Source organism: Nyctereutes procyonoides, unplaced genomic scaffold, assembly GCF_905146905.1.
Source record: "Nyctereutes procyonoides isolate TBG_1078 unplaced genomic scaffold, NYPRO_anot_genome, whole genome shotgun sequence".
Lineage (NCBI taxonomy): Eukaryota > Metazoa > Chordata > Mammalia > Carnivora > Canidae > Nyctereutes > Nyctereutes procyonoides.
The window spans coordinates 77381653-77407762 of NW_026575146.1; the positions used below are offsets into that span (position 1 = coordinate 77381653).

Sequence of the window (26110 nt, forward strand, 5' to 3'; positions counted from 1 at the left end):
TCCTACTCCTAATTATCTGCCCTAAGCCAAATTGCTTCTCTATGTGTAAATTATGTCTTTAGTACAGGGCTTTTCAAACTTATCTATAAAAATTCCTTCACAGCTTAGGAGAATGGAGCTTACCTCGGGACAGAAGGTAGACACAAAAGCTGCAACTTTTTGCATATAGAACATGGCACTATGAATTCCTTCTTTCATGAAAGATATGCTGATTTGTATTTTTCCCCTTAAAAAAATATGTAAACATAAAATATCCAAATGATTTGACATATAAATGACAAATCCTCTTTTACTCAAATCTTAAAGTTCTTGCTCCAAAAAGATGTCATATTCCTTTCTTTATTTCATTGTTGAAAAGAGTAAGTAGGTTTATGGTCACTTACAAATGAACACAGTCTTAACATCACAGGGTTTTATATTTATATAATTGAAATCACACATATCCAGCTTAAGGTCATGCAGCTTCTCACACAAGCCTGTTTACAGACGGATTCACATTCACAGTATGTACAGAATGCACATATAAGAAAAGTATATCTTTCAAAATACCACATAAATTTTAAGTCTTACAGATAGACACAGTCTCATAACTAAAGTCACAAAGACCTCCAAAAATGCATATTATATAATTCCATGTATAGTCACAAGGGCACTCAAGTTTTTTACTTTATTTATTTATTTATTTATTTAGTATATTTTTTTATTGGAGTTCAATTTGCCAACATATAGCATAACACCCAGTGCTCATCCTGTCAAGTGCCCCCCTCAGTAAAACTTTTTAAATTTAAATTCTGTTAGCCAACATATATTACATTGTTAGTTTCAGATGTAGTGTTCAATAATTTATCAGTTGTATATAACCCCTCATATTTATCACATCATGGTACTCACACTTGCTGCTTATTCCAAAAGTCTGGGAAAGAAAATTTTCTTAGGAGCCTGAAACACACATTCACATTTCATCTTCAGGGCAGTGCCTGCAGCTTGGTGTATGATCCTGGAGACCCGGGATCGAGTCCCCACATCGGGCTCCCTGCATGGAGCCTGCTTCTTCCTCTGCCTGTGTCTCTGCCTCTCTCTGTGTCTATGAATAGATAAAAATGAAATTTAAAAAAATTCATTTTCAAGGTGCTCACAGCTGGGGAAGGAAATGCTGCACTCCATACTGGGCCCATGGAGGGGCTCTCATGAGAGCTCAGAGTTCACAGGCAGTTGCACCTAAAGTTGGAGGGTACGGTGCTGTATTCCCAAGTCCCAGTGTGGAGTTGGAAGAGGTATTAGGATGGATAGAAATCTGATTTGATTTGGCTAAGATGTTGACCTGCATTATGATTTTCATGGGTCCTTCCTCCATAAAAAAAGAGAAAACAATATATTTTATGACTGTTCAGGTATACTACTACTAATAAATTAATATATTGTTTCTTTAACAAACATTTGCTTCGACCTGAAAGTTCGTTTTTAAGTCTGACTTTGAAAAGACTTAAAAAATAAAATAAAAAATAACAATAAATACATATAAACATACATACATGACTTTTTGTGTGCCTCCAAAAGTATTGTGGGCCCGAAGCATTTTGCCACTGTGACTCATGAATGAGTCAGCCCTGCTAGGATGTATCTTGGATAAAAGTCACTTTAACTGGGCATGAGGAGTGATGGCGATGTAGGTGTGAGGAGGAAGAGGGCTTAATAGATTTTATATAATCTCAAAATCTGAAATACAAGCCACTTTCACATTCAAAGAACAAATTCTGAAACAAACCACAACCAGAAACACAACCACGCACACACACACACACACACACACACACACAACGGGTTCTACAGTGTCACAGAGAATGAAAACCCAAACACATCTACACCTGCCAAATCATTGTGGATGTTATGCTATATGTTGGCAAATTGAACTTCAATAAATAATAAATAAATAAATAAATAAATAAATAAATAAATAAATAAATAAATACAAACAAACAAACAAACGTATAGGGGCAACGGCGTGGCTCGTTTGGTGAAGCAACTGCCTTCGGCTCAGGTAGGACCCCAGGGTAGCAGCAGCGCCCGGAGTAGAGCCGGGAGCACAGCAAGGTTAAGTATGCATTTGTTTCATTATTATTATTTTAAGGTTTTATTTATTTATTTGAGAGGGAGGGAAGAGAGCGAGTATAAGCGAGAGGAGGGGCCGAGGGAGAAGGAGACATGGTCTCCTCGCTGAACAGGGGGTGGGATGGTTGGTTTCATCCGAGGACCCTGGGATCACGACAGCTGCCTCCGCTGAATTTTACCTTTGGATAGGTCCTACTCCCGGTCTCTTCGCAGAGCTCGCACCTACCGTACCACCCTCCCCAGTAGCCCGCTACCTCCACTTCCCCGCAAGCAGGGTCGAGGCTTCTGGAGTCCGCTGCCCCTGCTCGGTTTTCTACAGCCTGGACTCAAGTTCCACTCGTCTCCTCCACCCACGCAGGACCACTGGAGATCAAGACCGATCCTCCGCAGGTCGGCTCAGCCTACCCGCCAGCAGCCGGCAAACGCCTGCGCCTGCGCACTTCGAGCACAGGCGCCTGCACCTCCCGCTCCCGGCCGGCGGGACTGCATTTCCCAGAAGCCACCGGGCTCGCATCCCCCTCGACCCTTGGCTCCTCTTCCGGTGTCGGAGCAGCTGTGGTCCCTACGTGGTGAGTAGGACCTATCCAAAGGTAAGATTCAGCGGAGGCAGCCACAGTTTCTGACCAGAGCCGGATGGGAACCCTTGGAGGGGGTGAGAGGCTCTCCAGGCGAGGACAGTCGGAACTGACAGGGCGTGTGGAGCCCCGGAGTCTCAGGCCTGTGTCTGCGTGAGCAGCAGGGATTTGTGTGCTTACAAGAGACGTGTGTGCCTGCGCGTGTGTGTGTGTGTTTATGTGTGTGTGACACTGTGACAGTGTCTCCGTGACGGCGTCCGCGCTTGTGTGTCAGTGACAGATACTTGATTGTGTTTATTTAACTTCGTGGCTGATGGGTGACCGACGGTCGTGGCCGTGTGGGTTGTCACTGGAACTCGTGGCTCCAGGCTCCGCGGATCCTCTGCCCTGTCTCCGCACAGCCACTTGGGGCCGGCCGCAGATAAAAGAGGGAAGCCAGATTCTGAGCCTTAGAATGGAAGAATGGAGAATCACAGCAAGATGACACAGACTTGATCTTGAGATGAGATATTTTGAAGCTGGAATTGGCCCCACGGCAGGCTTCCGGGAAGACCTGGTGAGGTCCCAAGAGTAGGAGCCCCTCCTGGAAGGTTCCCCCTTGGAAACTGCTAAACGTCAGCTGCATGTTTCATAACCACAGCATTTCCAGAACTCTGGCCCCAGCAACCTGCTGTGAATTAGAGACCGATTTCTCCCTAGACGTCAGTGATCCTGGCCTCTCTTATACTGCAAGGTCAACACTATTCCAGTATCGTTTCTACTATTCTGGCTGTGTGTGTTTGGGACTAGGTGAGAGTGTGTAGTCATGCAGGGTGTTTTCCAAGTTGCTGTGCTATCCAAGAAAACCCTGATGTTTCATAATTTCCTTGTCTTTTCCCAGTGCTACCTGTCTCTAAAAATAGGGGGGAGGGGGATACTGAAAGATTTTTTTTTGTTAGACATCTAAAAATTAAAGTTCATGTGAGTTTGTGTTTCCTCATTATTTATTAAATACACTTGAATTTTAAAGATATGATCCCCTTTCTTTTCCTTCTGCTTTAATGTCCTGCCTAATAGTGGCAAATCCGTGAATTGTGTGTGAGGCCATGCAGATGGATCACCCTTCTCAGGGCCTCCCAAGTCCTTCTCTCTATAATTCATTTAACCTGTTGTCTGTTAGCTATTATGTTTCTAATTTTTCACTACCAACTAGAATTAGTCTATAATGAACATCATTATGCATGGATATTTATGTCCTTTTACAATCAGTCCCTAAGGATAAATTTCTAGTTTTGAAATTCAAGTAAAATACCAGACATTTACAATATGTCAATATACTTGTACTCAGTCTAATACAATGACAGAAAGATATAGTTGCTCTCCTCAAATGACTTGTTATCCAGTAAGGAAATGAAACCAGAATAGTAATAAGTAAGATAGAAGATGTAAGGGGAACCTGGGTGGCTCAGCTTGAGGGTCTGCCTTTGGCTCAGGTGGTGATTCTGGGGTCCTAGATTGAGTCCTGCATCAGGCTCCCCACAGGGGGCCTGCTTCTTCCTCTGCCTCTCTCTCTGTGTGTCTTTCATAAATAAATAAATAAATTCTTTAAAAAAATAAAAAAAGAATATGTGAGATGCCACTAGAGAAATCCAGGTGACCTGCTTTGGGAGTTCATAGGAGGAGACATCATTCTGTCTCTAGCAGCCCGGCCAGAATATGATCACATTATGAGAACTCCCTTGTGTGACCACACCACGCTTTATTCATTCTCATGATAATGGGTTGTTTCTCATATTTGACCATTATGAATAAACCATCTATGAACACTCTTGTACAAGTTATCTTGTGGGCATATGTTTTTGTTTTTCCTGGATATCTACTTAGGGGTGGAAGTGGTTGACTTAATTTGCACTCCACTACAGGATACAGTTACTTCTCAAGCTGGCCACCACTTGCTATTGTTAATAATTTTAATTTTAGTCATTCTGATGTGTGTGTAGTAGTATCTCATTGTGATTTTAATTTGCATTTGTCTGATAAGTAATGATATAAGCATCTTTTTGTATGATACTGCCCATTTTGATATACTCTTATGAAGTGTCTCTTCAAGTCTTTTGTCCATTTTTAGTCTTTCTTAGTCATTTTCCTATTGATTTGTAGGAATTTTGTGTATGTTTTGAATACAAGTCCTTTGCGAGTATATATAAACATATACATATGCCTCTGTGTGTGTGTACGTGTGTGTGTGTATGGAAAGAGAGAGAGAAAGAAAAAAATATTTCATTAGCTTTCTTACTTTCTTAATGATAAAATGAACAGAAGTCCCTGATTTTAACAGAGCTATTTACCAATATTTTTCTTGTATGGTTATTGCATATTTGTTCTGTTTAAAACATCTTTTCCTGGGGAACAAGGGACAGCTCTTCTTTATGATAGAATTCTGGTTAAGTGTAGAAGGAAAGAGGAACATAGGAAATGACCATTTAGGCAAACACCACGGTAATAGTTGTTTCAGACGCAATCAATTGATAGATGCTAAAATTAGTGGGTGAAAATTTGAGGAGAAAAAGGATTTGCAGAGGGTCAAAAATATTTCCCACTACCCAAGATGCTTTTTAACAACAAAGGGAAAGGTCATAACTTTACAGTAGAGAAACCCAGCAGAAGCAGTTGAATAAAGCCATCAAGGTTAACATCACCAGTAATAAGGCATTAGTGTCATGAACCCTTTCTTATGTGAAGAGGACACGAGACCGCTGTGATACTGCCAAAAATGCACAAACTCATTCCAATTACAAAATATTAGAAAAACCAAGTGGGAGGATATTTGACAAAAAAAAAATGATTGGTACTCCTCCAAAATTAAAAGGTCATGAAGATTAGGTGTGGTGGACAGACTTTAGAGTGACCACCTGATTGCTGCCCGCTCCGTGTCTGTGCCATTGCATAATCCTCATGCCTGGAGTACAAGCAGAACCTGTTACTTGCTCTAACCAATAGAAAATAGCAAAGGTAAGGGGGATGTCACTCCTGTGATAAGGTTAGCTTTTATGGTAAGAGAAAAGAAAAGAAATGGCAAGTCACTGTTGTGGTTATATTATGTCATGTAAGACTCCATTATAGTGGACTAGAGCTAGAGACTCTCTTCGTGGGCTCGATGAAGTAAGTGGCAATGCTGGAGAAGCCCATGTTGCCAGAAACTGCAGGTGGCCTCTAGGACCTGAGGTTGTCCACCAGTGGACAGCCAGCAAAAGGGGCCCTCAGCCCCATAGCTGCAAGGAAATGAATTCTGCCAACAATCTGAATGAACTCTGAAGTAGATTCTTCCCCAGTTGAACCTCTAAATGAAAACACATCCCAGCCAACACCTTGTTTACAGTTTATGAGAGCTCAGCCTAAGGAGACCATCCAACTAAACTGTGTGCAGACTCTGGGTTCAAAGAAATTGTGAGATGGTAAATATGTGTTGTTTTTAAGTTAAATTTGTGGTAGTTTTTTATAACAGCAGTTGAAAACTATTACTTACCATAAGAAGACTATGGAGATTGGAAGAGACTAAGGAGAAATAACAGCTAAATGCAATGTGTGATCATTTATAGGATCCTGGACATTCGTGTGAAAAACTGGTGATATTTGAATAAGATATGCCATTAAAAAAAAAGATATGCCATCCTTAGTATTGTACTAATGTTAATTTCCTGATTTTGATAATTGTCCTATGTAAGATGTTAACATTGGGTGAGGGGTAAAAAGAACTCTGTACTCATCTTGCAACTTTTCTCTAAGTCTAAAATAAGTGAAAATAAAAATTAAACCAAAAAAGGAAATTTTTTCATATCCATGATCATGATGTTTCCCAGTTTCTTCTTCCAGAAAGTTTATTGTGTCAGTTTTCAAATTGAGGCATATGATCCATCTTGGATTTATATCTGTATATAGTGGGATCAATGTCAAAATTACGTTTTGCACACAGACCCCCAATTGCTCAGGCACCTTTTGTTGAAAAAGACTATCCTTTTTGCTCTAAATTGCAGTCAGACTTTATTTGTGAAAGTGTGACTGTATATGTTCAAGTCTCTTTCTGCACTCTCTATTCTATTGGTATGTTTTTCAATCCTGTGTCAGTATCACTGTTTTAATTACAGTAGCTTTATATCATGTCTTGATATCTAATGTGATTTTGACAACTCTGTTCTTCAGAATTGCACTGACTGTTCTAGGTTCTTTGCATTTTCATAATTGTAGAACAATTTCATAATTTTCTCAAAAAAAAACCCTCCTGACATTGTTGGAGATGCATCAAATCAATAGATACTTAGAATTGATATTTAAAATTGAGTCTTCTAATTCATGAACACAGACTATGTTTCCATTTATTTAATTCTTCTTCAGTCCCTTTGTTGTTTTCAGTTTAAAAGTCTTGTTACTTCTTTTGTTAGATTTATTCCAAAGTATTGTACTTTATAGGTTTTTTATAAACTGTTGGGATTTTAAATTTTACTTTTCCAATAACTGTTTTAATACAATTAATTGTTTTATACTTTGGCCTTTTATTCAACAATCTTGCTAATAAACTCATTTAATCTAATAGTTTGTAGAACTGAAATTTTTATGTATAAAATCATATTATCTGCAAATAAAAATGATTTTACTTCTTTTTTTCCAATCTTCCTACCTTTCATTTTACTTTTCCCCCTCCATATGGTATTGGATAGGTCTTACAGTACAAAATTTAGTACAACTAGTAATAATGGACCAGTTTGCCTTGTTCCTGAACTCAGGACAGTGATCCATATTCCACCTCTCATATAATGATAGTTGTAGTTTAATTCTATAGATCCCCTTTATCTAATTAAAGAAGTACCCTTCTTTTCCTAGTTTGCTAAGAATTTTTATTATGAACAGTGGTTGAATATTATCAAAGTTTCTGCACATAATGACATGTACAAATGGCTTTCTCCTTTATTATTTAAAGTTGGAAGGTTATGTTGATTGATTTTTTTTGAAAATTAAATTACTTTTATATTCCTAGACTAAATCTCTCTTGCCCTCTATATCACCGGTAATATTTGTTTTTTTTTTTTTAACAGATTGTATTTAATCATTCATGAGAGACCCACACAGAGAGAGAAGCAGGCTCCATGCAAGGAGCCCGATGTGGGATCTGATCCTGGGACCCCAGGATCACGCCCTAGGCCAAAGGCAGGCACTAAACCACTGAGCCACCCTGTGATTCCTTATTTGGTTTAATATCCTTGCTAATATTTGGTTTGATATGCTTACATCTATGTTCATGAGAGATGTACTGTAATTTTCCTTTCTTGTAATTAATGTCCCTGTCAGGTTTTGATACCATAGTTCTGTCTCATGACATGGTCCATTTTTTCCTGTTTTCTAGAAGATACTGTGTTTGACTGGTATTTTAAATTCCTTAAATGTTTGGGAGAATTTGCCACTGAAGCCTCTCAGGCTGACATTTTTATGAGAAGGTCCTTAGTAAAGATTTTATTTCTTTAGTAAGTATAACAATATTCAGATTTTTCATTTCTTATATTAGTTCAGTTAAATTATATTTTCAAAGCATTTTAAAATTTCATATATATTTTCAACAATTCAGTTCATGAAATTCTGTTACCAGTTTAATGTCTGTAATATATGTAGTGATATCTCCTTCCATATTCCTGATATTGACACTTATTTTCTTGACTTGTAAGAGGCTTATCAACTTTATCTCTCCAGTGAGGTAGTTTTTGGCTTTATTGATTTTTCTTTGTTGTATATGTGAGGTTTTGTCACTGGTTTCTTTTAGTATGCTCTACTTTCTATAGGCTAAATTTGCTTTTCTCTTTCTAGCTTCCAAAGGTAAATCATTGATTTTTAACCTTTCTACTTAAATAATACATACATTTATGTTTGGATGAAGGAGATCAAAGAATAGAAAGAAAAAACTAAGAGAACAGTTATTACAAATGCTCATGCTCTCCACTGGGAGAAAATAAATTCCAGATTTTTTTTAGCATTGACGTAATTTGACAAAGGATTTCCATCATTTCACTACTAATATACTTGCTGTGCCAATATATCTGTAGTACACCTAACAACTATGATGGAGATTAAACAATGAGTGGCATTTATAAAAAACAAAACAACATATTTAAAGCTAAAAAATGTCTTTGTAAGCATTGGTTGGAGCACATCTCACAAGTTTTTTTATGTTATACTTTCATGACATTCAGCTCAAAATATTTTCTGGTTTCCTGTTTATGATTTTGTTTTTGACCTATACGTATTTAAAGATGAACTTTTTATATTTGGAAACATCTGAGAAATACCTGTTTTTAAGTTCTAATTCCAAAGGCTTAAAAATATATACATTCTTTTTTGATATTAATCATTTGAAATTTATAGATGCTTGTTTTATCGCTCAGAACATTCTGATAAATATATTCTGAGCATTTGAAAAGAATGTGTAGTCTTTAATTTAGAAGCATGTTCAATTAGGTCAATTTGATTAATTCTGTTCAAACTTCTATGGCCCTCTGGATTTTTTTTCTCTTCCTGTTATTGGTTACCAATAGAGAATATTAAACTCTCAAACTTCAATTATAACTTTGTCTATCCTTTAATTCTGTTGACCTTTGCTTTCTATATTTTAAAGCTATGTTATAAGAAATGTAGGACTACCAGATTCTTCTTAAATTGTATGACATATATTTATTGTATCTGTTATTAATATACCAATACTAGTGTTTTTCTAATTATTGTCTAATATATTTGTGTCTTTACATTTAAAGTATTTCTTATAGGCAGCATAATTGATCCTGTTTTTCTCTTTAATCTAATCTGAAGATCTTATATTTTAATTGCGATATTTGGTACATTTACATTTTACTACAATTACTGATACAATTTGACTTAAGTCTGTCATCTTGCGATATATTTTTTTGTCCTATTCCATTTTTATTTCTTTATTCCTCTTTACCTGTCTTCTTTTGTATTAATCATGTATTTTTATTATTTCATTTTATCTCTATTAGGATTTTCTGATTGTACATCTTTGTATAATTCTTTTAATAGTTAATTGAGCTATTATAGAATGCATCTTTAAGACAATCTCCCTTAAATTAGGGCTTTTACTACATATCAAATAATATAAAAACATTTTAATAGTCTAACTCCATTTATGGTAGTATTGTCATTTCTTCCTGTATTACAAACCCTACAAGCAATATTATTTTTGTTGCTTTAAACAATCCATCTGTTTAGTTATCTTAGTCATATATTTAATATGCCATAGCTTTTTGCACATCCATGCTTCCACCTGGGATTATGTGCCTTTAGCCTGACTGTTGTCCTTTAGTATTTCTTGTTAATAAGAAATTCTCTAAGCTTTTGTTAGAAAAGGATCTTTCCTTCATTTCTGAAAGATATTTTCTCTGGGTATAAACTTCACAGTTGTCATTTTTTTCTTTCAACACTTTAAAGATAAAATTCCATTCATCAGGCCACTATAGTTTCTGTTGAGAAATGAACTCTTTCTTATTGTTGTTTTCTTTTAACTGTTATCTTTTTTAAAACTACATGCTATTAAGATATGTTTTTAAACTCTGTTTTTCAACAGTTTGACCATGCTGTGCCTAGATATGGACTCCTTAATTTATCTGGTTTGGTTTGATGAATTTTTTAATTTATGCATCAAAACATTTCATGGAGATTTGCGATATTTTTGTACATTATTTCTTCAAATAAATTTTCTGTCCTATTTTTTAGGTGTTCAATTTCATGTTTTGACTTTCCTGTATTTCTTTAATGTTCTATTTTTTTTCTCTCTGCATAAGATTATTGTTAATTCAACTTTACACTGACTACCAAATGCATTCTTAATTTTCACTACTATGTTTTTATAATTATAAAATGTTCATGTGAATCTTTAGGATTCTAAATCTCTATTGATATACTTCCTTTTGCATTCTGACTGAACCAACCAGGTGGTCCTGCGTCCCTTTTTAAGTAAGCTCTACACCCAACCTGGGGCTCTAACTCACAACTATGAGATCAGTAGTTGCATACTTTACCAACTGAGCCCATTTCCAATCCAGCTTTACCCATGTTTTCCTCTATTTTGTTGGCATCTTAATCATAATGTTTTCAAATCCTTGTCTACTAGCTCCACTATGTAGATTATCTCTGGGTCTGTTTCTACAGAGATTTTTTCTCTTGATTATTAGTAAGCTTTTTCCTGTTTCTTTGCATGTTTAATAATTGTTTTGTATGGTGGCACTGTGGATAATATACAGATTCTGAATTATGTTGTCTTGCTTTAATGAGTTTACTTCAGGCTTTTCCAGCATCAGTTCTGTTGATATTTTTAGCTAGATAATTCTTGGTTGTGAGGGGCTTTCCTGTGCATTATAGGATGCTTAGCAGGATCCCTGGTTCTCTATCTAATACATACAATGGCATTGGGGGAACATGGGTGGCTCAGTTAATTAAGCATCTGCTTTCAGCTCAGGTCATGATTCAGGAGTCCTGGAATTGAGCCCTACATCAGACTCCTTACTCAGCAGGGAGTCTGCTTCTCCTCTCCCTCTGCCTCTTCTCTCTCTCTCAAATAAATAAATAAAATATTTAAAAAAAAGAAACAATGGTACCCCTTCCCACATTTTGACAACCAAGTATGTCTTCAGACATTGCTGAACATTTCCCCATTGAGAACCAATGGAATGCACAATCATTTTCAAAGTCTACTTCATTTTCCACTGTATGAATGCACTGTAGTTTATTTAATTAGCCACCCATTTATGTACCTTTAGATTTTGTACCTTTAAATTTCTCTCCTGTTTAAAAAAAAATTAACTGGCTCATTTTACAGTTATCTCCTTTGGAGAGAGACTCAGAAATGACCTTTCATGGTTAAATTCTTATGCAGAATTCTGCTCTGTCTCAACTGCACTAGGTTTTCACAAGTCTACAGGACATCATAACAATGCTCTTTTCCCTTCAACCATATTATATGTGGTGCATCATCAACCCTTAAAGTCTGAAAAAGGAATACCTATAAATGATAGTACCTTATTGCTTGAAAACATCTCTTTAGTAAATCTTTTGATAGGTGATGTCTTAATTACCTATTCTTAGGTTTCACATAAGGAAACAAAAAATCTGGGTTCAAAGGCAATAGTTGGAAAAATAATTGGCCTTATAAGTATAGAAATGTGATTCAAAACACATCACTTCTACTTATTATTTGTGATATGGAGAAATGTCTTTAAAATTATTTTAAAATGTCTTCAAGATTCTTTGAACTTTTATGTTTTCATCTGTTGAACTGAGGTAATAACTGCACTGCAGAATTAAATGTTAATGTGTATAGACTATCAAAACATAGAGGGCTGCCAAAATCTATGTATTGCTATATGGCTTCAGTAAGCATGAATTCACTCTTCTCTAGTAGGTACTGGGGGTGTTGGTTTCTGGGGCCACAGGCAAGACTCATGGCAGCAAAGTAGATCCTAATAGGGAAATCCAGGTTGGTTAGCCCAGAGAATCTTGAAAGTCATAGCTCTAGCATAGGGGAAAGGCTTCACATGGGCAGATAGTTATACAGTGGTCAAGGTTTTAGGTTGATTTCTACTGCTTCTGTGCAAAAGATTTCATGTCCAGGTCCATCCCAGACACATGAAGATTGTTGTAGTTTGCGTTGTATGGCTTGGTCTTTACCCTGAAAGATAGGCCTAGATGAGGATCTATTCAATATTACCGAACAACCTAGGCTGGGTTTAGTTGGCTTGATAATTGTGAGAATTAAGGCAGTGTGGGTGTCTGAATCTAGCTTTGGTACAAGAGTGCCTGTGCTCTTATACACTCTTGCGTGGCTTATATCTGTAGGTACAGGGAAGGGCCTGGGTTTATCTGGATTTCTATATCCCCTGACACGTGTTCATGTGTTTGGGATGGTGGAGAGTGAGCAAGGACAGTGGGAAGCAGGAATAAAGAAGAAAGAAGAAAAGCTATATTACCTTAAATAATTTTTGGTGTTCTGAGATACACCAGACCTCAAGGCCTCTTTTTCCTCTCCCAGCTCTGGCATCTTTGAAATTGGCTTCTCTAATAGAGAGAACCTGAGGAAGATCAGCAGTTTGAAAGCCATGGCCTGGGTAAGTGGTTGTGTGTCTCCCTCCTGAAATACTATGATTTTTAAGTCATGTAAACTTTCATTCTTTATCCCCATGCCTCCTAACTATGAAAGCTGTATCTCTGATTCATGGTTTCTCCCTTACAGAAAAGGATGGCATCCTCATTTGCTCCCTTTCTAAATTATTTGAAATTTTTTTTATTTATTTATGATAGTCACACAGAGAGAGAGAGGCAGAGATACAGGCAGAGGGAGAAGCAGGCTCCATGCACCGGGAGCCCGACGTGGGATTCGATCCCGGGTCTCCAGGATCACGCCCTGAGCCAAAGGCAGGCGCTAAACCGCTGCACCACCCAGGGATCCCTAAATTATTTGAAATTATTCATTAAAAAAATCCATTCATCTTTTATGTGTTCAGCCTTCTGTCAAAAAGCAGTGCTGGCGCAGTTCAAGAGTGAAGTACCTTGAAGGAAATATTTGAGCTAACTTTGTCAGGTTTGTAGTTTATGATATAGAAATAAGGGTCCTAGAGCACCTGGGTGGCTCAGTTGGTTGTGTCCAATTCTTGACTTCAGCTTAGGTCATGATCTCAGGGTTGTGAGATTGAGCCCCGTGTTGGGTTCTATGCTGGACATGGAGTCTGCTTAAGAGTCTCTCTCTCCCTTTGCTCCCTCCCACAAAAAAAAAAAAGAAAAAGGAAGAAAGAAAGAAAGAAAGAAAGAAAGAAAGAAAGAAAGAAAGAAAGAAAGAAAGAAAGAAGAAAGAAAGAAAGAAAGAAAAAAGAAAGAAAGAAAGAAAGAAAGAAAGAAAGAAAGAAAGAAAGAAAGAAAGAAAGAAAAGGAAATTGACCTATTTGGCCACAAGAGGGAAAACTTTCTCCTTAGTTTTCCAGGAAGACAAAGGAGAATTGGGTTATGGTCTCAGGCTTACGTGTGAGATGAGATCTCAGCTTTAAAAAGCTTTTAGGTTTGGGTAGAGATGGTATTGGTGCATGCTGAGAGAGACAGACATCAGAGCCCTGGCTATGGGAATCACTGAGAATTTAATGATGTAGTAAGGTCTATTTTGTATTGAAAGAGAAATTGCTGGTCTTGAGTAAATCAGTTGTTCTGATAATCCTATATCCTATATTCTAACTAGGAACAGGAGTTCAGTAACAGATTGTAGAAAGGAAGATCATCTAGAACTACAAGTGGTAGATGATACTGAACAGTGAGGAAGAGGTTAAGATTTGTGTTCAACCTAAATATCATAATAGTATACTTTAAAATTTAATATTACTTTAATAATATTAATACTACTTTAGTACTTTAAAATAGATTAAATCTGATGTCTTAGGGCCTAAATGAAAACATTAATTTGTGAGAATAAAGGAAATGCTTATGATGCATAATCTGACATATATCTTGATAAAATTACTTAATTTTACACAAACTATTTCCTAAGATAGAAAGTTTATCAGCTTTTTGAAATGTAATTAACATAAAATTAAATATTTTGTCTTTGTAAAGCAGGTTTATTGAAATACAACTGACAATGAATTACTCATATTTAAAGTATAGAATTTGATAAATTTGACTTGTGTATATACCTGCGAAACTATTACTATGGCCAAGATAATGACCATATCCATCATTCCAAAATTTTTCTCATGCTCCTTTATAATTGCCCCTTCCTACCTGCCCCCAACATTGCCCTTCATGCACAGGCATCTGCTGTTCTGCTTTCTGCCACTATAAGTTGGTTTACATATTCTAATATTTTATATAAATAGAATCATACATCATATGCCCTTTTTAACCTTATTTCATTAAGCATATTTATTTTAAGATTCATCCATATTGTTGCGTTTATTAGTAGTGCATTCTATTTAATTGCTGATTAGTATTCTGTTCTCAGCATATATAAAAATTTGTCTATCCATTCCTCTGTTGATGGATATTAGAGTTCTTTTCACTTTTTGGCTATTACAAGTAAAGCTGCTATGGACCTTCATGCACAAATCGTTGTGTGGACATATGCTTTCATTTCTTTTGAGTAAACACTAGGAGGGGAATATGTTTAACTTTTTACAAAATCAAAAAACTATTTTTCAAAGTGATTTATCACTTTACATTCCCACCATCAGTGTGTGAGCTCCATTTTTTTCACAACTCCAGCAACACTTAAAATGGTGAGTCTATTAAATTTTAGCCATTCTACACATAATTGTGTAGTAATACTACACATAATTGTGTAGTAATACTGTCTCCTAGCAGTAAGCCATGGCAATCATAAGGCTCACTTCATTTGTTACTTGTCTCTCAGGGATCACTGCCCATTTTTCTGTTTCAAAAACCACTGTTTAATACAATTAGTTCATGTCTTTGGTTATTTCACATGGGAAGGTAAGTCTAATCCATGTTACTCATCTTAGCTGGAAGAGATTTTATAATTCATTTTGAGGGAAAATGAACAATTCTTCTTACCTGTTCCTTGAAGAGAAAAGATATAAGAACTTGCATTTACTAATAGTATGTGATTTAGGTACATAGTAGGTAATGTGCTTATATATACTGTTTCATTTAACTGTGAAAGTCTGTTTACTTTATTCATTTTCATACATTTAGGTATTTAAGTTGTCCTTTATTTTTAAAGAAATTGTGTGCACTCCAACATAATTCTAGACTGTTGGCATGCTACTTCGGAAGTTAATGTATTTATTCTTGTCTAATCATGTCATGATCTTGTAACTTCAGTCTATTTGTTTTTCTATATTGGCCCCTTACTGCAATTCAATCATTTCATCTTGAACATTTTTTTCTTTACTATTATGAATAATACATGGGTTTGTTGTTTCAGGTGCCATTGACATTCAGTGATGTTGCCATAGACTTTTCTCAGGAGGAGTGGGAATGCCTAAATTCCGATCAGAGGGATTTGTACAGAGATGTGATGTTGGAGAATTATACTAACTTGATCTCACTGGGTAAGGACATCTGCCTGAAGTGATGTAGAATCTGCTATCTGAAATAGAGGCTTTATCCACTGTATATTTTATGCTCTATGTCCAGAAACCAGATAAGTTTCTCCATATTCATAATCTCCATATTCTCAAAGGTCTACTTTAACCTTTGTGAGATAGAAACAGCATTTCTATTCAGCACCTGAATCTTTCTTTCATTTACTTTCCCCCTCTGTCCCATCCTGCAATTCCTTCTTTTTCTAAATAAATAAAGGTTTGAATCCCAGGACTTTTTCTGCATAACCAATGGCAAAGAAAACAAATTTCATATTACGTATATGGTCAGAATATCTACAAATATTCTGTTTTAATTGCTGATCCACCTACATGGAAAATAGGTAACATAGTGTTCTGGTTTTCTCCTTGCTACAAAAGAACCTTGGTAATTTTTACAGTGTAGAATGAATCAAGTACATTATCCTTTTAGTGTTATTTTTATACTTATGGCATGGAAATGTTGGCTTGCAGTGATTTTATAGATTCTACTGAGAAATGAAAGTCTTTGTTCAGTTTTTGGAAAATATTTGACCATTCTTTCCTCTCTTCTGGGACTCCAGTTATACCAATGTTAGATCTTTTGAGTGTATCTCACAGTATATCTCCTTTTATCTCCATTACTTTCTGTTGATCTGTATTTCAGCTCACTTATCCTGTATTTTGCTACAATAAGTCTGCTCTTAAAGATGGGTTTTTCATATCATATGTTATCTTTTTCAGTTCTAGCAATTCAATTTGTCCTATAACATCAAACAATCTGTTGAAATTCATTATTTACTTTCTTTTCATTACTGTTTTTTCATCTGTGCATATGCATGTATTCTTCTCTCTTGTTATTCATTATATGGTAATTTTTATTCAAGATAATGGCTAATTGTTATTGTATGCTGGACACGTGTACAAAAGAATTGAATGGGGGGCACCTGGGTCACCCAGTTGGTTGGGCATCTGATTCTTGGTTTCTGCTCAGGTCGTAATTTCAGGGTTATGGGATGGAGCCCTGCATTGGGCTCTGTGCTTGGAACAAAGTCTCCTTGTCCATCTCTCCCTGTTCCTCCCTTTGCATGCTTTCTCTCTCTCTAATAAATAAAATAATAAAATATCTATTTTAAAAAAGAACTGAATGGTATCCAGATGATACTTCCACCAGAGTATTTACATTTTCCTCTATAAATCAATAGGGTGGCAGACTGGTCACTATAATACAATCAGGGATTGAGCTGGGTCAGTGCTGGTTTTCAGTTTTGGTAATTCTCGGCTACCTTTTTTTTTTTTTTAATTACTTTGCCTTTGCTGCTAGCTGTACTCAGAATCAGTAAGCTTCTGGCAGGGGCAAAGTGGTAGATCCTCAGGGCCAATTCATGGCTCTTGTTGTTTACCCGTTTTGATTTCAAGCTTCCTCTCCCAATGAGTCTCTTGATTCTAGAAGAAGTGTTGAAAATTAATAAGCTGATCATCCATTTGATATACCAGGAAAAGAAGAGCACAGCAGACTTAAATAAAGTAGAAGAAAGGAAATAATAAAGGAAAAAACAGAAATTAATGAAATAAAAACCAAATATATAAAAGAGTAAGTCACAACTATAAACTTGGCTATCTCAAAGAATTAATAAAAATAGTGCACCTCTATCAACATGAATCAAGAAAAATATCTATGAAAGGAAAAAAGGCATCACATTACAAACCATGAAGTCTTGAAAATATATTTTGAAAAACATTTTGCCAAAAACGTTGAGAAATCAAATGAAATAAATTAGAAATTTTTAATCAACAAGAAATTCCACTCAAGAAAAAAAAATCATGAAAATTCTCATAAGCCCTAAAGGAACTGAATCCATCATTAAGTGTCTTCCCATAAACTAGAAGATTCAGGCCCAGATGGTTTGTAATTAAAGTATAACTATGTGCAACAGTTTGAACATGTAAGAATTTGGGAAAATTTTCCCCATGACCTCTTTTTGTATAGAGTCTAACAAAGAATATAGAAAATTAAGAGATGAATAGAAAAGTAACTATCATTTTAAAAATATGAAGTACATTTATAATAGCTCTTTCAGTATCCTTATCTACTAATTATATTATCTGTATCATTCCTTGGTGTGCTTATTTTGATTAATTTTCTCCTTGTAAGAGTCATATTTTCCTGCTATTTTACATGCCTGCTAATTTTTTATTGGATGCCAGACATTGTGAAGTTTACTGTGTTGGGATGCTGGATTTCTAATATTCTAATATTATTTTACATATTTTGAGGCTTCATTTTGGGATGTAGTTATATAATTTGAAATCTGTTGATCCTTTCATGGTTGGCTTAGCTTTGTTAGAACAGAACAGGTTTTAATCTAGGGCTAATCTGGCCACACTACTGAGGCAATATCCTTCTGGGGACTCTGATGCTTCATGTATTATGGAGTCTTTCCACTCTGGTTGGTGGAAACAAGAATTTATCCCCTGCCCTTTGTGACTTCCAGGGGTTGTTTTGTCTACTCATACCCAGTAGCACATTCTTTGTTCTCATTCTTCACACAGATGTCCAGATTCACATACAGCCACAGTTCTCTAGAGATCTCTCTGTGCAGCTCCCTCCCCTCTAGTACCCTACTTTGCAAATTCTGCATCTCATTCTTTTTTTTATAAATTTATTTTTTATTGGTGTTCAATTTGCCAACATATAGAATAACACCCAGTGCTCATCCCGTCAAGTGCCCACCTCAGTGCCTGTCACCCAGTCACCCCCACCCCCAGCCCACCTCCCCTTCCATCACCCCTAGTTCGTTTCCCAGAGTTAGAGGAGTCTTTCATGTTCTGTCTCCCTTTCTGATATTTCCCACTCATTTTTTCTCCCTTTATTCCCTTTCACTATTTTTTATATTCTCCAAATGAATGAGACCATATGTTTGTCCTTCTCTGATTGACTTATTTCATTCAGCATAATACCCTCCAGTTCCATCCACGTTGAAGCAAATGGTGGGCATTTGTCATTTCTAATAGCTGAGTAATACTCCATTGTATACATAAACCACATCTTCTTTATCCATTCATCTTTCAATGGACATCGAGGCTCCTTCCACAGTTGGGCCATTGTGGACATTGCTGCTATAAACATTGGGCGCAGGTGTCCCAGCATTTCATTGAATCTGTATCTTTGGGGTAAACCCCAGCAGTCTGCATCTCATTCTTTCCCTTAATTCCCTACTCTGTCTTTTCAACTCAGGGATACAGTTGCACTATTTTAGTTTCCCGTCCCTGTGCTCTGTTCTAGAAATTCTCTTTAGATGGTCAGCAATGGTACTTGTGGGGCACACTTCATTTGCTTCCCTTCTCTCAGGAGATTTCTACCCTGTACTATCTGTTTTCCAATATTTGAAAGATGCTGTTTCATACATTTTGTTTGGTTTTCTAGTTTTTAAGGTAGGAGGGCAAATTTGATCCCTTTTAATGATGTATAACTAAAAGCACAAGTTATTAATTCTATCCTTGAAAGCCTCTTTGCACTTTAGTAAAATAAATCTTAGATTCACTTTGTATCTTCCCTGCCCTGGACTAGGAATTAGCTGTTTTTCCTAGGCACCCTCATTAACATCAGTTGGAAATAGTTTACAGAGACTGAAACTTAGACAACAGAGAAGCTAATTGTAATCATCTCTTTGTTGGGATAAATATACAATTTTTGAATTATTCTGTGGAAATTGGTTTGTTTAGATTTTCCATCTCTTCTGGAATCTGTTTCTGTGATTGTCTTACTTTTATTTTGAAATAATTTTAGATTCACAGAAGAGTTACAAATGTGGCACAAAGAGTTCCAATGTATCATTCCCATAATGATAACATCTTACATAACCATGGTACATTTGTGAAAACTATCAAAGTAACATTTTACAATACTTTAAATATTTTATTTAGATTTCACCAGTTTATGCACTAGTGTCTTTTTTCTGTTTTAGGATCCAATCCAGGATATTACATTATTTTTAGTCATCCTGTGTCCTCACTTTCTTCTAAATGTGACAGTTTCTCAGTTTTTCCTTCTCTTTCTTGACCTTGATACTTTTGAAGATACTGTTTGGTCAGGTATTTAGTAGAGTGCCTCCAAATTTTGGTGTGTTTGGTGTTTTCTTATTATTAAACTGAGACTATGTATTTGGGGGAAGAATACCAGAGAAGTACCCTTCTCATTATATGTTAGGGGCATGTGAGATCAACATGATTTATCAGCGGGGTGCTAACCTTAAAAACTTGTATAAAGTGGTTTCTGTCACTTTTCTTCACTGAAAAGTTATTATTTTTTTCCTTTTCATATTTTGTTAGAAGCTAGTCAGTAAATTTAACTGAGGTCAGTTTTTATAAATTATGTTTTCAAAAAAATCATTTCATGTACATCTCAAATTTATTTGCATTGTTGCCTTGTACAGGTTTCTTAAACATTCTCTATTTCCTAATTGATGACTGTTTCCTTACTGGCATTGTAATTTTCCTCCTATATATAATTACTGGCATTAGATTTTCCTCCTATCTTTTGTTCCTTGAATAGGTAGTCTAGGTGTTAATTGTTCAATTTTATTTAAAATTTGTTTTTATTATATTGATTTCCCTTTTCTGTTTTCTTTCAGTAGACTTTATCATTCTTTTTCTAATTTTTTTCTCTTCTTAATTTGGATTTAATATTTAATTCATTAATTTTAATTCTTTAATTTTTCATTAGATGTAAGCCTTTTTTAGTCTATGAGTTTGTAGCACTACAGTTAAAGGCCATAGATTCTGATCTATCATAATTTTATTATTGTTTTCAAGAAGTACTGTGGCTTCAGTTTGTATTTATCATTCTCAAACAGTAGTTGTTGATTTTTATTTATCAATAGAAAGTGTTTTGGCTTTTTGAGATTGCTACTTGTTTCTCATTGGTTCAGAGGATATTGCTTTACTTCAAATTTTTGAACATATTGTACTTCATAGAAGAATCCCACTTGCCTTCAACTCATCCTTGACCCACTTAGCACATTATAGAGTTCTTCAGGCTGCTCTACAGGCCAATTTTTAGCCAACATTCAACATAACCTTTGCTGCAGAGTCCCAGGCATTTGGTTTCCCAAAGTCTACTCCCGTTGCATATAGTTATTTTTACTCAACATCCTCAAGTTTAATTTCTTAGACTTTCATAAGCCTTTTAAAATAATATTAACTATTGCAATCCCTGAAATACATTTCTTTTATTTATTTAGTTATTTAGTTAGTTATTTTTTATTGGAGTTCGATTTGCCAACATATAGCATAACACCCAGTGCTCATCCCATCAAGTGCCCCCCCTCAGTGCCCGTCACCCTCATCCCCTGCCCACCTCCCTTTCCACCACCCCTTATTCATTTCCCAGAGTTAGGAGTCTCTCATGTTCTCTCTCCCTCCTGAAATACATTTCTGTAAAATTCAAGAGGGATTGGCTTTGGCTATAAAGAAATGGAAGGGAGAATTTGGGAAAGTCATTAGAGAAACAAAACAGTAGGCATCCGTAGGATGAATGAATAATATTGAAATTATACTAATGAAGGTAATACACCATCTGATTATCTTGAGATAAAGCAGAAAACCAATCATGACTAGGCACAGGAAATATGGAAAAATAGTGATAAAGATGTGTTATCAATTTAAGATGATAAGCAATTGGAGAATGATCACATATCAAATGTTCCCATTTATATTTTTGACTGAGCTAATTTGGGTGAGCATATTTCTCACCTGTAAGGTAAATGATAGAGGAAAGCATATTTTACTGTAATAAGGTATGAAAGATTAGTCAGGGAGACATGGTTGATAACTGTTGCATAAGTTTCAGAAACTAAATGGATATTTTACTCAGCTTAAGGATTTAAACTTTTCATTCTTATTTACCTTTACTTTCATCCAAATTAATTTTTAAAATTCAGTATTTTATCCTACAATTAGTATTTACTTTGTGGTAAGAACTTGTTTTGTAGTAGAAGTTGGAAGAAGTTTTGAGTTTTAGAATAAGAAAGTAAGTGGTAAAACAAATGAGAAAATAAATATGTAATAGAGAAAAGTATTTTGAAGGCAAAAATTAGGTGTTGGAACACAGAATAAAGGATATGAATATACTTAGAGTTAGCAGAGGCAGCCTTTCTGAATAAGTGATTTCTAATCTACAGCACCTGAAGATAGTAATTTAAAGGATCTAGATAAGAGGATTTCTGAAAGGTGGAGCACCTGTATGAATCCCCAGGAAATGGGAAAGGTTATGGCATGTTTTAGTAGCTGAAGAAATGCACTGGGATAATATATAGTGAACAAAAGATGCCAAGGGCTTGAGATAAATTTGTGTAAATAACATAGATCCTTTTTATTCATGGTTATGTACTTAGGGTTTTATTCTAAGATTTAAAAAAACATTGAAAAAATTACATAGAGCCATCTGATAATGTTAGAAATGTAGATGACTAGAACCTACTCTTCTAAATTCTGATTCACCCAGTCTCAAGTGGATATCTAAAAGGTAGTGTATATAAGAAGCTCCCTCTATAATTTTGATCCAACTAATGTGAGAACTACTGACTTTTTCTCTTTGCCTACTCACACTTTATAGTTCTCAATATGAACTTTCATAATTTTCTGAGGCCTTCTTGCCTTTTAAATTTTCATGACAGCTTTTCAGGATTTTATGACCTTTTTACTTGTTGTGCACATACTTCTCAATTTATCACTATTTTTACTCTAGAAGGCCCCCTACTCATCCCCTGTACAGGAAAATAGCATTTGTTTATTTTCTTGTTTTCTTTCAGACATTGATTTTACAACTGAAACCAACAAGTTATCTTCAGGAGAAAGCAGTTATGAAGTAAATTCATACCATCGGGAGACAATGAAAAGGAGTAAAACCTTCAACCTCATGAGGTTTATTTTCAGAAATGACCCACAATGCAGAATTGAATTTGGGAGAGAACAGGGGCCTAACATAGGATGTTATAGTCAAATGACACTTACAAAACATATATCTCTTCCTCTACGTCAGAGAATTCACACTAGTGAGAAATCCTATGAATGTAAGGAATGTAGGAAGGGCTTTAGAAAATATTCATGCCTTACTGAACATTTGAGAGACCATAATGGTGTGAGACCCTATGAATGTAAGGAATGTGGAAAGGATTTTATAGTTCTCCAGCATTTTATTAGACATAAAAAAATTCACACTGATTTGAAACCCTATGAATGTAATGGATGTGAGAAGGCCTTTAGGTTTTATTCACAGCTTATTCAACATCAGATCATTCATACTGGTGTAAAACCCTATGAATGTAGGCAATGTGGGAAGTCTTTTAGACGTTATTCTCACCTTACTGAACATCAGAAAATTCATATTGGTTTGAAACCCTATAAATGTAAGGAATGTGGGGAAACTTTTAGATTGTATCGACATATGTGCCTACATCAGAAAATTCATCATGGTGTGAAACCCTATATATGCAAGGAATGTGGGAAGGCCTTTGGTCATCGTTCAAGTCTTTATCAACATAAGAAAATTCATTCTGGTGAGAAACCATATAGATGTAAACAATGTGGAAAGGCCTTCGTTCGCAGCTATCTACTTATTGAACATCAGAGAAGTCATACTGGCGAGAAACCTCATGAATGTAAGGAATGTGGAAAGGCCTTTAGTAGGGGCTCAAGCCTCCTTAAACATAAGAGAATTCATAGTAGTGAGAAACTCTATGATTGTAAGGAATGTGGGAAGGCCTTCTGCAGAGGCTCTCAACTTACACAACATCAAAGAATTCATACTGGTGAGAAGCCACATAAATGCAAAGAATGTGGGAAGACATTTAAGCTTCATTCATACCTTATTCAACATCAGATAATTCATACTGATTTGAAACCATATGAATGTAACCAATGTGGGAAAGCCTTCAGTCGTGTTGGAGACCTTAAAACACATCAGTCAATTCATGCAGGGGACAAACCCTTTGAATGTAAGGAATGTGGGAAAACCTTTAGACTTAATTCTCAACTGGTTTATCATCAGACAATTCATACAGGTTTAAAACCATATATATGTAAAGAATGTAAGAAGGCCTTTCGTTCTATCTCAGGTCTTTCTCAACATAAGAGAATTCATACTGGTGAAAAACCCTATGAATGTAAAGAATGTGGCAAAGCCTTTAATCGTAGTGATCGACTTACTCAACATCAGAGAATTCATACTGGTGTGAAACCACACAAATGTAAGGAATGTGGAAAGGCCTTTACTCGTTGCTATCAACTTACTCAACATCAAAGATTTCATAATAGTGAGAAACTCTTGATTTAATAATAAAAAAGCACTTAGCTTTGGCACATCTTTTACCATTATCACTGTTCTACCACCTAATGATGTTATGGTAAAGATAAAATTATTTAAGATAAAATTTAAATGCTTAGAGGGGCATTTTGCACATAATATTTGCTTAGTAAGTATTGTGGTTTTTAATGATAATCACTATTTTTTAAAATATTTTATTTATTTATTTATTTATTTATTCATGAGAGACACACACAGAGAGAGGCAGAGACACAGGCAGAGGGAGAAGCAGGCTCCATGCAGGAAGCCCGACGCGGGACTCGATCCCGGGTCTCCAGGATCACGCCCTGGGCCGAAGGCAGGCACTAAACTGCTGAGCCACCCAGGGATCCCTGATAATCACTATTAATACTATACATAAATTCATGTGGAAAGAAGACACTATAAGCATTTTTTTAAAAATGTATCAAGGTTCATCCATATTTCCTTCAGATAATTCATTCTGGACAAAATTCCATAGAATATATTAAGACTTTTTTTATTCAAAGCTCAACATCCTGAAGACTAATAATAAGAAACCCTGTGCCTTTATTGAATATTGAGAGTTCAGCTGTTGAAAAATTGGAGAGTAGTTTGAAGAAACTTTCTTACAATAAGTTCTACAATACAGATAACACATAATCCACATGCCCTACAATGGAAAGAAATTAAAAAAGAACAATTTGGCAGCCAAAGACCTAGGTTGACTTGGAAAAGTTTTTCTTCAAGTTTTTGAAAGTTTTCAAATTTATGTAAAAGGTACAATAGTGTCACAGTGAAATTTGTTTGCCTCCACCTAAATTCAATGTATATCTCTCGCATAAATATGAACATGTATATATACAGATGCACATATACCATATATAATTCTCAGTACATATTGTTTTTTTTTTCAAAGATTCATTTATTTATTCATGACACACACAGAGAGACAGAGATACAGGCAGAGGGAGAACCAGACACCTTGCAGGGAGTCTAATGCGGGACTCAATCCTGGATCCCGGGATCATGACCTGAACTGAAGGCAGGCACCCCAACCGTTGAGCCACCCAGGTGTCCCTTCTTATTACATATTGAGTATATTTACATATATCATTTTGCTGTGTTTTTTCAGTGAACGTTTTAGATATCACTTCACCTCTAAAAAGTCAACATACAACTCTTAGAATTAAGGATAGGGCACCTGGGTGGCTCAGTGGTTGAGCATCTGCCTTTGGGTCAGGTTGTGACCCCAGGGTCCTGGGATCAGGTCCTGCAACAGGCTCCCTGCAGGGAGCCTGCTTCTCCCCCTGCCTATATCTCTGCCTTTCTCTCTGTGTCTCTCATGAATAAATAAATAAAATCCTCTTTAAAAATTAAGGATAAAAAAAATAAAAATTAAGGATAATATTCTAGATGATTAAACCATTGTTACCTAAAAAGCACTAATAATAACCTTATATTGTTCTATAATATTCAGCCCATTTACAAATTTCTCTGATTGGTTAAACAATGTATTCTAGAAGTGCTGACTTTTTAAAACGCCAAAAACCAAACCAAGCCCATATATTTTATATGACTATGGCTTATTGGGTCCAGTAAGAATTGATCAAGAATTTACTCTCCACCTCCTTACATTTTTTGAAGACTCAAAAGAAGTAACCTATATAATTCCATATTTGTCCTGCTTTTTCTCAAAGTGGGCTTAACTTGTTCCTCTATCCCTTGTATTTATTGTGAACTGAAGCTTATGTCTAGAGGTTTGATTAGGTTTCAGATTAAACATTTTTTACAAGACTGCTTCATAGATAAGTGTATTTGATATAAAATATCAAATACAAGTGATACAAGTGAAACATTGTTTGATCTCTTCACTCATATATTGACCACAAGTTCTCTCCATTGTATTGGTACATTTTTTCTTTGCAATTAGTAATTCCTGTAAAGTCACATTGGCACTCCAACTGAGAAATTTAAACAGGCTATTATTTTAAAGAAATTTTTTAAAAACC

At 35.7% G+C, this 26110-nt stretch overlaps 1 protein-coding gene across 2 annotated transcripts; it reads left to right on the plus strand.

The window, feature by feature from the left end:
• Positions 1 to 2165: 2165 nt before the first annotated feature.
• ZNF404 (zinc finger protein 404) lies at positions 2166 to 26110 on the plus strand. Of its 2 annotated transcripts, XM_055311412.1 has the most exons (4): positions 2166 to 2699; positions 12745 to 12820; positions 15640 to 15766; positions 22588 to 26110. In XM_055311412.1, the coding sequence occupies exons 2-4, from the start codon at positions 12812 to 12814 to the stop codon at positions 24108 to 24110; spliced, it is 1659 nt and encodes a 552-aa protein (XP_055167387.1). In that variant the 5' UTR covers positions 2166 to 2699; positions 12745 to 12811; the 3' UTR covers positions 24111 to 26110. The 2 variants fall into 2 exon arrangements, with proteins under 2 accessions (XP_055167387.1, XP_055167389.1); XM_055311414.1 differs by lacking the exon at positions 2166 to 2699 and having other exon boundaries at positions 11603 to 12820.